At 48.9% G+C, this 13098-nt stretch overlaps 1 protein-coding gene across 1 annotated transcript; it reads left to right on the top strand.

The window, feature by feature from the left end:
- The first annotated feature begins 3515 nt into the window (after positions 1 to 3515).
- LOC112425806 (NADH dehydrogenase [ubiquinone] iron-sulfur protein 5-like) lies at positions 3516 to 6195 on the top strand. The gene is made up of 2 exons (XM_071081906.1): positions 3516 to 3530; positions 5824 to 6195. Exons 1-2 carry the CDS (start codon positions 3516 to 3518, stop codon positions 6193 to 6195), a joined length of 387 nt encoding a protein of 128 aa, XP_070938007.1.
- The last annotated feature ends 6903 nt before the right edge of the window (positions 6196 to 13098 follow it).

Genomic DNA, 13098 nt, shown 5'->3' with positions numbered 1-13098 from the left:
GTAGTCCCAGCTACTCGGGAGGCTGAGGCAGGAGAATGGCGTGAACCCGGGAGGCGGAGCTTGCAGTGAGCTGAGATCCGGCCACTGCACTCCAGCCTGGGTGATAGAGCAAGACTCCGTCTCAAAAAAAAAAACAAAAAACAGTTCCCCTTTCCCTATCCAACCCCCTCCCTGGGCCTGTGGTAACCATCATTCTTTTTTTTTTTTTTTTTTTTTTTTTTTTGAGTTTTGCTCTTGTTGCCCAGGCTGGAGTACAGTGGTGTGATCTTGGCTCACTGCAACCTCAGTCTTCTGGGTTCAAGCAATTCTCCTGTCTCAGTCTCCTGAATAGCTGGGATGACAGGCGCCCGCCACCATACCCGGCTAATTTTTTGTATTTTTTAGTAGAGATGGGGTTTCTCCATGTTGGTCAGGCTGGTCTCAAACTCCTGACTTCAGGTGATCCACCTGCCTCAGCCTCCCAGAGTGCTGAGATTACAGGCTTGAGCCACCGTGCCCAGCTACCATTATTCCACTCTCTACTTCCATGACTTTAACTTTTTTGGATTTCACATTTAAGTGAGATCATGTGATGGATTTGTTAATTAGCCTGACTTAATCATTCTACATTGTAAACATATACTGAAACATCAGGCCAGGCGCAGTGGCTCATGTCTGTAATCCCAACACTTTGGGAGGCTGAGAAGAGAGGATCACTTGAGGCCAGGAGTTTGAGACCAGTCTGAGCAACAAAGCAAGACCCCCCATCTCTACCAAAAATAAAACAAAATAAAATTAGCCAGGCATGGTGCTGCACGCCTGTGGTCCCAGCTACTCAAGAGGCTGAGGCGGGAGGACTGCTAGGAGTTCGAGACTGCTGGGAACTATAATCGCACCACTGCACTCCAGCCTGGGTGACGGTGGGACCCTGTCTCTAAAATAAAAATAAAACAAAAGCATCACAATGTGCCCCATAAATATATATACAATTATTATTTGTCAATTAAAAATAAAATTTTAATCTAGGCATGGTGGCACATGCCTGTAGTCCCAACTCCTCAGGGGCTGAGGAGGGAAGATCACTTGATCCCAGGAGTTCGAATCTAGCCTAAGCAATGCAGCAAGACCGCATCTCTTAAAAAGCAAACAAACCAACCAATAATTTTTTTAATTTAGAAAAAAGAAGAACTCACGCAAAAGACCTGGTGAAATATGCATCAACGGTACTCTGGGGGGATCTCAGGGAAGCTTCTAGGAATGAGGGTTATGTGGTAGGGTCTGACGGTGGGGCCCCAAACCAGGCTGGGTAGGGGAGGAAGAGGACTAGGAAATAATGTGAATTGAAACAGAGATTGCCGGGCGCGGTGGCTCAAGCCTGTAATCCCAGCACTTTGGGAGGCCGAGACGGGCGGATCACGAGGTCAGGAGATCGAGACCATCCTGGCTAACACGGTGAAACCCCGTCTCTACTAAAAAATACAAAAAACTAGCCGGGCGCGGTGGCGGGCGCCTGTAGTCCCAACTACTCGGGAGGCTGAGGCAGGAGAATGGCGTGAACCCGGGAGGCGGAGCTTGCAGTGAGCTGAGATCCGGCCACTGCACTCCAGCCTGGGCGGCAGAGCGATACTCCGTCTCAAAAAAAAAAAAAAAAAAAAAAAAAAGAAACAGAGATGATCGTCCCAATAGGGGAGATGAAATAGGTTCAAGGCCAGCTGGGAGGAGTGGCTGCTCCCAGACTGTGGAATAGAATAGGCTGGGAATAAGAGCTCATACACACGTAGACCAGCTCATTGAAGTGGGAAAAATACAAACGAGCTAATACACACAGTGTGTCCCATGCTCCAGGAACTGCTCTGAGAACCGGAGGATATTTACTTATTTAATCTCACCACAATCCTCTGGAGTCGGTACTATTGTTAACACCTCCGTTTTACACACGAGGACAGTGAGGCTTGGTGAGAAGATTCAGAACACACCCCCCTTCCTCCAGAGTCTGCTCGTAACCACCCTACTCCAGAATAGGAGCCTAGGTAGGCAAAGTCATGGAGACTCGGGGAGGGGGAGAATGGCACTGCACTTAAGAATGTGAACTTCTGGACCAGGTAGCCTGACTCTTACCTTCAGCGTGACCTTGGATAGGATCCTTAACACTAAGGTCGGCCTGCAGAGAGACACAGAGTGACTGGAAGCATGTTGGTAAAAACACAGGCACAGTGCTGTTCCTGAGCTCAGTCAGGGGCAGTTTTTAACACCATTACCCTCTGCTTCCCATGAGATGAAGGAAGCATCTTTGGTGCTTGGCAACTGGCAAGGCTCAATTTCCCACCTCTGATTTCCCACCAGAAACACAGGAGACGAACCCTCCGAGGGACTGATTTCTTAGGGGCATACAGTCCTGCAGACAGGTCCCAGCACACATAGCACAGCCCCTCTCCCCAGAGTCAACCACCCCTTGCTGTGTCCTGATGACCCCCAGTGTTCCCAGGCCCTGGGAACACCACCCAGTCCTGTGACTCACTGCATTGTTCCAGGGAGTGTGTGTCACCCTTCCCTTTCTTGTCTCCTTCCCTCCCCCAGCCCCTGCTTTTCTCTTTATGGAGAAGGCACAAATTAGGCAGAAAGGAAAATGTTGACAGTTCCCAGCCCTCCCTTGCTGGGGATAAAGAGAAATACGTTAACGGTTGAAGCTTTAGGCGGATCAAACACAGTTTGTGAGATGCTTCAAATGTATTATTCATCTCACCAATGAGATGCAATCTTGGGCTTTCTCTTTTCGCCCCATCAAGAGGAAACCTCAGCTACTGTGAAGATGCTGGGCTCCAGAGGGGAGGGGGTGCTTTCAGAATACCATCTTTTCAATTAAATCAGCAAGTCCATCTTGTGTCTGCCCCATTTCTTCTGAAGTTTTCCAAATGAAATGGGGTCAACTTGCCAGAGAATCTAAGAGTACAAAGGCTGTGGGTGACACCCACAAGTATTGGGCAGTGACAAGCACCTGGAAGCAAAGAGGAGACCTGGAATCAAATCTGAGACACTTAGAGAAGACAGGAGTTGGAGCCAGTCCTAGAAGGTCCTCCATGTCCACATGATCTTGAGGCCATGTAACTCTCATGAGCTAGAAGAACTCCAAGAGGAACCATCTCGGCTGTGTTTTTAGCTCTGCGGTGCCACTGCAGAAGGTGGCACTTAGGTCCCTGGTGGGGATCCAGGTCCAGCCTTGGGTTATTGCTGTACAACTTTTGGCCTTGTGATTTGGACTGGTGAAGGACCCTGCCCCACCTGCCTGGGGGTTCTACACCCATTCCTTGCTCCTCCTACTTTTCCCTTTGGCCACTGAGGTCCCTCTGGGCTGCTGCCAGCATCCTAGGGTTCTTCACCCCGAGAAGAAGCTGTCCCAGCCTACCATGAGTTTGCCTCACTATCTCACAGACCTTACATGTGTGCTGTGTTGAACAAATCTGATGTGCGAGTAGGGGGCAGGTTCTGCTGATGGAACAGGAGATTGGGACAGCCCAGAGGGAAGGAAATTTGACGTGATGGATCAAAAAGCCGTAAGGTATACACCACCTTTGACCCAGCAGTTCCATTTCTTTTTTTTTTTTTTTTGAGACGGAGTATCGCTCTGTCGCCCAGGCTGGAGTGCAGTGGCCGGATCTCAGCTCACTGCAAGCTCCGCCCCCCGGGTTTACGCCATTCTCCTGCCTCAGCCTCCCGAGTAGCTGGGACTACAGGCGCCCGCCACCTCGCCCGGCTAGTTTTTTGTATTTTTAGTAGAGACGGGGTTTCACCGTGTTAGCCAGGATGTTCTCGATCTCCTGACCTCGTGATCCGCCCGACTCGGCCTCCCAAAGTGCTGGGATTACAGGCTTGAGCCACCGCGCCGGGCCAGTTCCATTTCTTAAAGCACCCCGAAGGAAAACTAGATAAGTGTGCACAGATATATTGGGTTTGCCATTACTTTCAATGGCAAGAACAGCAATTACTTTTGCTCCAACCTACAAAAAGATACAAAAACGTCCATCTCAGCTTTATCTATAATAGCAAGACTTGCAAACATCTTAAAACCACAATAATAAAGGATTGATTAAATAGCAGCCTCTGATCTAGTCATTTAAAATCAGATTCCAGAGGAATAACAGGAGGAAGTACTATATCAATATATTTTCATTCTAAAAAATTTCCCTTCAATCCTTACCCAACCTCATTATTCTTCTCCAAGGTACTCATTGTTATCAGTTTAGTTTGTATCCTCTCTGATCTGTATTTTTGAAGAATCACATTTAATGTAAACAAGTAATAAAACCAGGTTATGCAAGTTTGTGACTACAGATGCATGCATCTATGCAAAGAGAAACGGCTGGCTGAAATGTGAACACCAAAAATGTGAACGATACTCAATGTTCAACTCCAAATAGTGGATTACATATGATTTTTTACTTTCTTCTGCAGGAATTACTGTATTTTCTACATGAACAGAAAAGAGAAACAATGCTATTTTTGAATACAGTGAAACAGAAGCAATTGCTGGCACTGGCTGCCTCTGAGCAGTGGGAGAGCCCGTTCACCGTATACTCTTTTACGTCTTTTGAATTTTGCACCTTGGGCACGTATCACCTATTCCAAAAGTGAATTAAATTTTTAAAAATTTAATATGGCAATAAAATGAAATGGGGGGGTGGTGAAGACCTCCAAAGGACAGCAAGCCCTGATATTCTGAGAATCTGTAAAATTCCTCAAGCTGTACTCTTTCTGAATCAGCTCAGGATTCACTCCAATAGTGCTAGTCTCTTTCTGTCTCACCAGACGAGGAATTAGGGCCTGTAACCTGGACGCAGTGAGGTAGGGTCTAACATAAACCAGGCTGCCAGGCAGAAATAGCTTTATAATAATATACAGTACAGCAGCAATAATGGCTCCATTGAACCCGTTTTCATACTTTTTCAAAGAACTTTTCATCTCCCTTTGGTTCTCCACATTTTTCTTGAGGCTACCCACTGCTGTCAGGTTCCCGGGGAGGAAAGGATGGTACCCAAGACCTTGTCTAAAGGGTCATTGTTTGAAGTCTGCAGCAAGACCCACATTTCCCGAGGCTGGGTGTTGGTCTCAAACAACAATTCTCTCTCCTTCCCAGGGCCCATTTTACCCGTCAACACCCAGCTTCTCTCGTCTGTCTCTGAGCCTCAGGTTCCTCACTTGTAAAATGAGGGTAATCAGCCTGGTTGTGAGATGTGGTTGACAGTCAACAGACTGGCAAGGGTGCCACCCGCTAGAACAGAAGGTCCCCAGGGCTGCAGTGGCTTGCAAGCGTCCACCCTGGGGGAAGAATCTAGACAGCGAGTCTGAAGCCTGGTATAGCCGTTATTTATCAGCTGATGACAAATATTTTCAATCCACCATGTTGTGAGAATTAAATAAGACACATGTGTTGTCTTTGAGGATGCAGGCCGTCCACCCAGCCTAGAAAACACTGCATGAGGGATGAATTCTCTCCAGCCCCACCAATCCCATCTTCCTATGCCTCTACTACTCGGACATCTCCTTGTATTGTCACTGTGTAACTTGCTTCATGAACAGTGTCCCCAGACTAATATCCTTGACAACACAATTTGGGTCCTAACCATTTTAATACATCTCGTAGTAGATTCCCAGACACTGTTTGCTGAATGAATAAGTAGATGCTATTTATAAGGCCATGATCCTCGTAAATTCTCACTAGGTTGCTTCTTGTTCCTGCCTCTGAAGCTGCTGAAGACCTGTGCTCCCTGTCTGAACTCACTCTAAACTGGACCCAGAGGAGGTGGGAGCAGAGAAATTCAGGGGGCAGCACAGTGTGGTGAAAAGTAGACTGGGGGTCTTTCTGAAGCGGTGGCCAGAGAAAGACAAGGACACGAGTATCGGATCGCTGTGCCTTTCTTGGACATCCAGCAAAGGTTCAGCCTTAACATAGGTCAATGGTGGACAATCCAGAGTGCCGAACAGCCCTACAAGATTGTTGCTCGATGCCGTGCTTTTGAAAAAGAATGGATAGAATGTGCCCATGGAATCAGTGTTATCCAGGCAGAGAAAGAGTGCAAGATAGAATATGATGATTTCGTAGAGTGTTTGCTTCGGCAGAAAATGATGGGTACCATCAGGAAACAGCAGGATATGCTGATAAAGGAAGGTAAGGACACCCCTCCGTCTCACCACATTGGCAAGGAAGAGCCTCGGCCCTGAGCAGAGCAGCTGCTGATGTCTGGAGGTTGATTTTCCTGTTCTCTGTTCTCCACTATAAAGGTTGTTTATGGAAAACCTCCTTGTCAAAGTATATAAAAATAAAGGATTGCTCCATCCTAAAAAAAAAAAAAAGAAGAAGAAAGAAAGAAAAAGAAAGAAAAGAAAAGTAGACTGGGGCTGTGGTCCTGGCCATCAGAGACTTAACCTGTCTGGGCTCAGTTTCTACATCTATATGTGATCATTAGAGTAGATTGGGTTTGAAAACTTGAATGCCCACGGAGGCCAGGAAAATAATGTAGAAAAGCAACAAAGGGGGAAGGTGGCACCCTCCCTTTGTTGGAGAGCAGGCATGCTCCTTGCACAGCACTGCCCTTCAGTGCCAGCTGATCATCGCCAATTGACGCAAGACTGTGGGTCAAGTCTTGTGGCAAGATTGTCTGATCTTTCAAAGGAAGTGGATTTTTATGTGAAGTCTCTTGAGTAGGTCAAACTCAAGTCCATAGGCCATTTACAGCCTGGAGGCCACTGGTTTGTGCTCTGAGCACCAGCGGACCGCCTGGCTTCATTCCAGCTCTTCAATTCTGTGTGTTCAGGAGAGGGGAACATTCTTGGAAATAACTGTTTAAAGGAAAGACCCAAAGTCTGGACCTCATTCTGGCTGCTGGGCCTCCGGTAACTGCCAGCCTGACCCCTAAACTGCAGATTTATGCAAGGCATATCCCCTGTCTGCCAGCTCCCCGCGGCCCCGCTGACACACACACACATCAGGGGGCAGAAATGGGGGATGAGGAGGAGACAATGATCCTTTGTCCTGGGGTGAGCCAGGGTGCAGCCCCTCCTGTTCTGCCCCTCGGAGTGTCAGCCTTGCCTATAGAGCTAGGCCTAGGGGCAAACCCCCCACCCTTAGACTGCCCCGCACAGGGGTGCCTATTGGTGATATAGTCTCACCTAATAAATTCCTGTCAGAAAGTTGTCAGGGCCTGGGAAATAAATAATGATATTTAACATTTTGTAATAACAACAATTAACCAGTAAATAATGTCCTTTAAACTGCAAACGCTAGAGTAAATTAATTCTTCTAATGAGCTGTCAGGCACGGAAGAAAAAAGTCCCCGTGTTCTTTGTTGCCAGGCGGCTGCCGTGTGAGCAGCCGAGGAAGCTCACCTCCGGCCCTGGGAGCTCATTACAGGGAAGCACCAGGCGCGGGGTTCTGGAGGAATCAGCCCGGCCTCGCCTGCACCCACGTGGGCACTCAGCCGCCGCCCGCACCCGGAGCCCCACGGTCCCGCCCGCATTGCGCACCGCGCGCCCCTCCAGGTGCCGATCGCAAATGGGCAGCACGGAGGGCATTTCAGTTAGAGACCTCCCCCCTCCCTTCTGGTCGCCTGGGCGGCGCTCAGCCTTGAGGTAGTGGGAGACAGGAGCTGGGAACGGAGGAGGAGGAGGGGGAGAAGCCCTGCGCGTCCCTAGTCCTTGCTGCGTGACCTTGGAGAGGTTTCTTGCCCTCTCTGGGCGAGGAGGTTGTAAATGGAAATGTGAAGCTAATCAAACCAGATGTGATTACTTCTGAGCTCCTGAGAAGTCCGTGACCATAAAAAGACACCTAAGAGTGAGGCAGCTCTTTATGTACTGATTCGGAGTAATCTCCAAGATATATTGTCAGGTGACAAAAGCGAGGCACAGAAGAGCTTGCCGGGGATGTTATGTCTTGTGTATTAAAAATAGGACTCAAGAAAGAGAATATGTGTCCGTGTTTGCTTGTATATGTCTAGACAGGAAGCAGGTAACTTTGCTTGCCTCTGGGGAGGGGAACCTGGAGATGGGGGCTGGAGGGAGAGTTCAGTGAACAACCTTTTATACCCTTATTATTTGAACCATGTACAGGTATTACCTATTCAAAATATAAACGTTACGAAAAACAAAGCCATACACATCAGGGGTCAGCTTGTCTCTCAGTAGCTTTCAGGAAGTGGAAGCCACAGGGACCCAGCTGAACTGAAGCCCCATCTGAAATCCCTCCAGAGAGAGAGCGCACACTGCCTCTCTTATAACCTATTCTAGAGACCAGCTAATGAGTCAGGAAGTCCTTCCCAGTAGCTAATCCTATTCCCTCCTGCTATAATTTTAGTTTCTCTCTTCATGTTCTGTGTTTGGTGGGTGAAAGGGCTGATAGATAATTCTCTGCAGAGAGCTGGGGGTAGAGGACAACCACTATATGGACAGGAGAGAGTGAAGGGCAGCCCCAGCCCTCTGGAGCCCACAGGCCTGGGTTTGAATTCACTTCTGTCACTTGCTCACTGTATGGTGTTGTATGTCACTCTCCCCACTGCGCTTCCGCTTCCTGTGGTCCCCGCCTCCCTCGGGGAGGATATTAAGTGCTGAGCCTGGTGAACAGGCATCTCCTTCCCATGGAAGCCTGCAAGTCCATTGCCGCCCAAGACGGATGGAGACCCCCTGCACAATCCTGGGTCATCTGCCCACCCCTCCCCAGATCTATGCCTCTCCCAGCTGTGATGCCCAACCCCACCTCCCACCTGGAGCAGCCAGATACAGCCTCCCTATGGCCAGAAGCAGCTTTGCCTATTTGGCACCTAAATTGTCATGCCCTGAATCCAGAACAGGTTCAAGGTAGCTGGTGGCTGAGAGATAGTGTTGGAGCCAGAAATCACCAGATGTGATCACTTCTGAGCTCCTGAGAAGCCCGTGACCTGAGATACCTAAGAGTGAGGCAGCCCTTTACACACTGGCCCAGAGCTTGAGGAAAGCACTTGAGCTGCTGCTATGGGGCCCGGGGTGAGAGAGGGGTTCAAGCCAGGAGAACTCCCAGCCCCCTATCACCATCTGACCAACTCCCCCTTTATCTATTTTGTATCCTTGCCATCCTCATAAAGTGTCTTTTGATTAAAGAGTTTCTTAGCTGGCCAGGCGCAGTGGCTCATGCCTGTAATCCCACCACTTTGGGAGGCCGAGGCAGGCGGATCATGAAGTCAGGAGTTCAAGACCAGCCTGGCCAGCATGGTGAAACCCCATCTCTACTAAAAATACAAAAATGAGCTGGGCGTGGTGGCACATGCCTGTAGTCCCAGCTACTCAGGAGGCTAAGGCAGGAGAATCGCTTGACCCTGGGAGGTGGAGGTTGCAGTGAGATCGCCCACTAAACTCCAACCTGGGTGACAGGCGAGACTCTGTCTCAAAAAAAAAAAAAAGAGTTTCTTGGCTAAAACATATTTGAAATGCCCTGACCTCCGCCATTCAGAACTGGGCACCCAAGGCATGGGGTTTCAGAAAGAGCAGGGACAAGAGGGGGAAAGAACCCAACGCCTATTGAGGACCCACTTTATACCAGGCACTTCCCATGCAATTTTCCCTCTTAATCCTCAAACCTGTGGTTTGAGTAATATTATCCCCACTGTATGGACAGGATGAGGGAAGTTCCAAGGGGTTAAGAGATTTACCCAGGTGTATTCAACAAATAAGTTGTAGTTGGGCTAGAATTTGGACCCAGATCTGCTGACTTCAAAGCCACATCTCCTAACACACTGCTGCCTGTCCCAGCCCCTCACCTCACCATCTAGACCTATTAATGGGATGGGGTGGAAGTGGGGTGGTACAGAGCTGGGGTGTGGGAAGGAGGCCAGCTCAGCCTCTTGACCCTCCCATTCCTCAACATCCTCTACTTAGTACCTGAAGCATTGAGATGAAAGTTCAAGGAACAATTGCTGATTGTAAGAATTCATGAGAAAGGCTCCCCTTCCCTGGGAGCTTGGAGGAAATGCGCTGGCTTGTCCTCTCAGAATCTGCTTCCTCCTCTCTCAAGTAGGAATTACTTAACCAGGCAATATCTAGACAGGGGGAGAGTATGGGCACCTCTGATGTCATCTTTAGGAGAGTGTGTGGTGGCTGAAGCTTAGGCACAGAAGTCTAATACACATGGGTTCAAATCCAGGCTCTACCACTTAGAAACTGTGTGACTCAGGACAAGTTACTTAACCTCTCTGAGCTTTGTTTTCCTTCCCTGCAAAATGTGGATCATTGCTACTGATCTCTTTGGGCTGTCACAAAGGTTAGGAAGATGATGTGTATAAACTACTTAGCATGGTGCCTGGGCATAAAGTAGGCACCCAATACATGACTGCATCTGTCCTGATGAGTTTTTTGTTGCCCTACCAGACAAACTCAATCTCCCAGACCAAGAAGGGCAGTTGTCCTGGTGCCTGAGATAGGCAGCCTACCTCTGCAGCTGCCTGATTTGGGAGGCAGCCCAGAAAGGCCTCCAGGCTTGGTTTTTTGCAAAGGGCAGCGGAAAATCGAAGCTGAAGCCAGCAAAACAAGGATCCCAGCAGTGGATTTGAGTCAGCTCCTTCTGGGTCTGGGGGTTCAAGAGTCTTCCTCAAAGTAACACAGCTTCCTGGTTACCCTGTCCTCCATGTAGCTGCCCCCCTGGCCTGAGTCCTCTGAGGGCCCTGGGCACCTGTGTGCACAGAGCATCAACTGGGAAAGAGGGGTGCTCCAGTGAGCAGAGGAAGCTGGGTCTCAGCCACGCGGAAATTAAAATCAGCTTGCCCAGCACTGAGTTACCATGTCGCCTGAAATCAGATTGATTTCTTGGGCTTGTTGTGACGGCAGTGTTGCAATTGATTCGTCTGGATGGCGGGGAGTTTATCTATTCAGAGCTGTCTGTCATTGATCTGAATAAGCTGCTAAAATAGCCCAAATACCTGGCGAGGGCGAGGTCGTCACCAACCTCAGCTCAATATTAATTATAATAATGAACAGGCATAAAGAGGGTTGGTTCATTGCCCGCCCAGCAGGGCTGGCCTCTATGAGGTTTGGTGTTTAATATTCATTTCAAGTCAACAATGTGCAAAGAGCAAGTGGACTCTCCTAAGCTGAGAGAAGTTTGCAGGGGCAATGATGCTGATCTGTGCTTCCATGGGACTAAGAAGGAGCCAGTGCTGCTGAAACAGAAAAGGTTTAGGTTAGACCTCAAGAAGAACTTCCTAATGACCAACAGTGGATGGACATAGAATATCTAATTCACTTATTAGCCTGGACAAGTTACTTCTCCTCCTTGACTCAGCTTCCTCCTCTGCCTGGCCACCATGGTGAAACCCCATCTCTACAAAAAGTACAAATATCAGCTAGGGGTGGTGGTGCATGCCTATAGTCCCAGCTACTTGGGAAGCTGAGGTGAGAGGATCACCTGAGCCTGGGGAGGTTGAGGCTACAGTGAGCCATGATTGTGCCACTATACTCCAGCCTGGGTAACAGAGTGAGACCCTGTCTCAAAAAATAATGATAATAGTAATACTTACTTCTTGGAGTTGCTGCTACTGCTGCTCCTGGCCAAATAGCAAGACAAGGAAAAACAAAACAACAAAACTGGCAGGCTTTTCTGGGTTGTCAGTTCAGGGAGCAACAAAGGGATCTTACTTCGGGTGACAAATCACCCTTCTCAGCCTTGGTACAGAGCGAGAATTCCATCAATGGGGCTTTTATAATAATTATTGATTCTGTGAATATTTATTGAGCCCCTGCTACGTGCCTGAACCTGAAGAAAAACTACTGAACAAGCCACGATCCCCAGCCTTTAAGGAGATGAATTCTGGGGTTACTATGGGAGTGAGAGCACCCCCCTCACCGGAGGCTCTCAGGAATAAGGGTGAGCCCTATCTCTGGGAGATAGCATAGAAAGTGCTCCTGGAGGCAGGTAGCCGGATGTGAAGACCTTATGCGGTAGCCGCGTGGGGCTGTTTGAGGCAGAAGACCCTACTAAATATCAGCCAGGAAGAGCCCCTCCAGATATAGTTCTTTCAGAAAGGGAGGATCCTTCCCTCGATGGGTCTTGCAAAAATGTGGTCAGACTTGGGGTTCAAGTCTGCAAGAAGCCAACAGTGACCAATTGACTCCCCTGCCCTTAAAGACACCAACTGAAACTGCAGCAAGAGACATGGAGGTTAAATGGAGACCATGATGAAGAGATTCCCCTGTCTGTCTGGAAGCCTGGTCGGCTGTCTTCCTTGTGACATTCCTTCCTCTGTTCCTACAAAGCTCTCCTCTCTTCTCCACCTCGGCTGCTAGTGGAGACCCCCATGATCAGCCTTAAGAGAAACATCAGAAGAAAGTTAATAGCGAAACGCTCTGGCGGATCTAATTGATTTTTTTCCTATTGGTTCCCTAATATAGGCAACACTGTTCCTGCCGCTTTTCTGGGCTGGAGATTATGTCATAAATAAAGAGATTTGCTCCCTATTTCCATGTGCTTATCTTTAATAAGTTAAGAACTCAACAAGCTTTAGGAGGACTTGAAATAAGCAAGAGATCCGGCGGTGGCTTCGGTGTGGCGGTGGCTTTATTTCAGAAAAGGGGGAGGCAGATTGCTGAGGCCGGTGGAAGAGAATTTCCATTCTTTGAGCTGCACTGGGCCTGGGCTCAGCTGGGAGAAGATAGGGGCAAGTGGGAGAGCTGGGGGAGGAAATTCGTGGTGGCAGATATGGCAAAATGGATGGACCCAGCCCACGGGGCTGCGGGTAATGTGGGAGTTAAGAACACAGGTTCCGGCCGGGCGCGGTGGTTCACGCCTGTAATCCCAGCACTTTGGGAGGCCTAGGCGGGTGGATCACGAAGCTAGGAGATTGAGACCATCCTGACTAACACGGTGAAACCCCGTCTCTACTAAAAATACAAAAACTTAGCCGGGCGTGGTGGCCGGTGCCTGTAGTCCCAGCTACTCGGAGGCTGAGGCAGGAGAATGGCGTGAACCCGGGAGGCGGAGCTTGCAGTGAGCCGAGATCGCGCCACTGCGCCACTGCACTCCAGCCTGGGCCACAGAGCGAGATTCTGTCTTCAAAAAAAAAAAAAAAAAAAAAAAGGAACATAGGTTCTAGAGCCAGGTAGCCTCGG

Source organism: Macaca nemestrina, chromosome 17 (genome assembly GCF_043159975.1).
Source record: "Macaca nemestrina isolate mMacNem1 chromosome 17, mMacNem.hap1, whole genome shotgun sequence".
NCBI classification, from domain to species: Eukaryota; Metazoa; Chordata; class Mammalia; order Primates; family Cercopithecidae; genus Macaca; species Macaca nemestrina.
The sequence above is the reverse complement of the archived record's forward strand: the minus strand, read 5'-3'. Positions and strand labels throughout refer to the sequence as shown.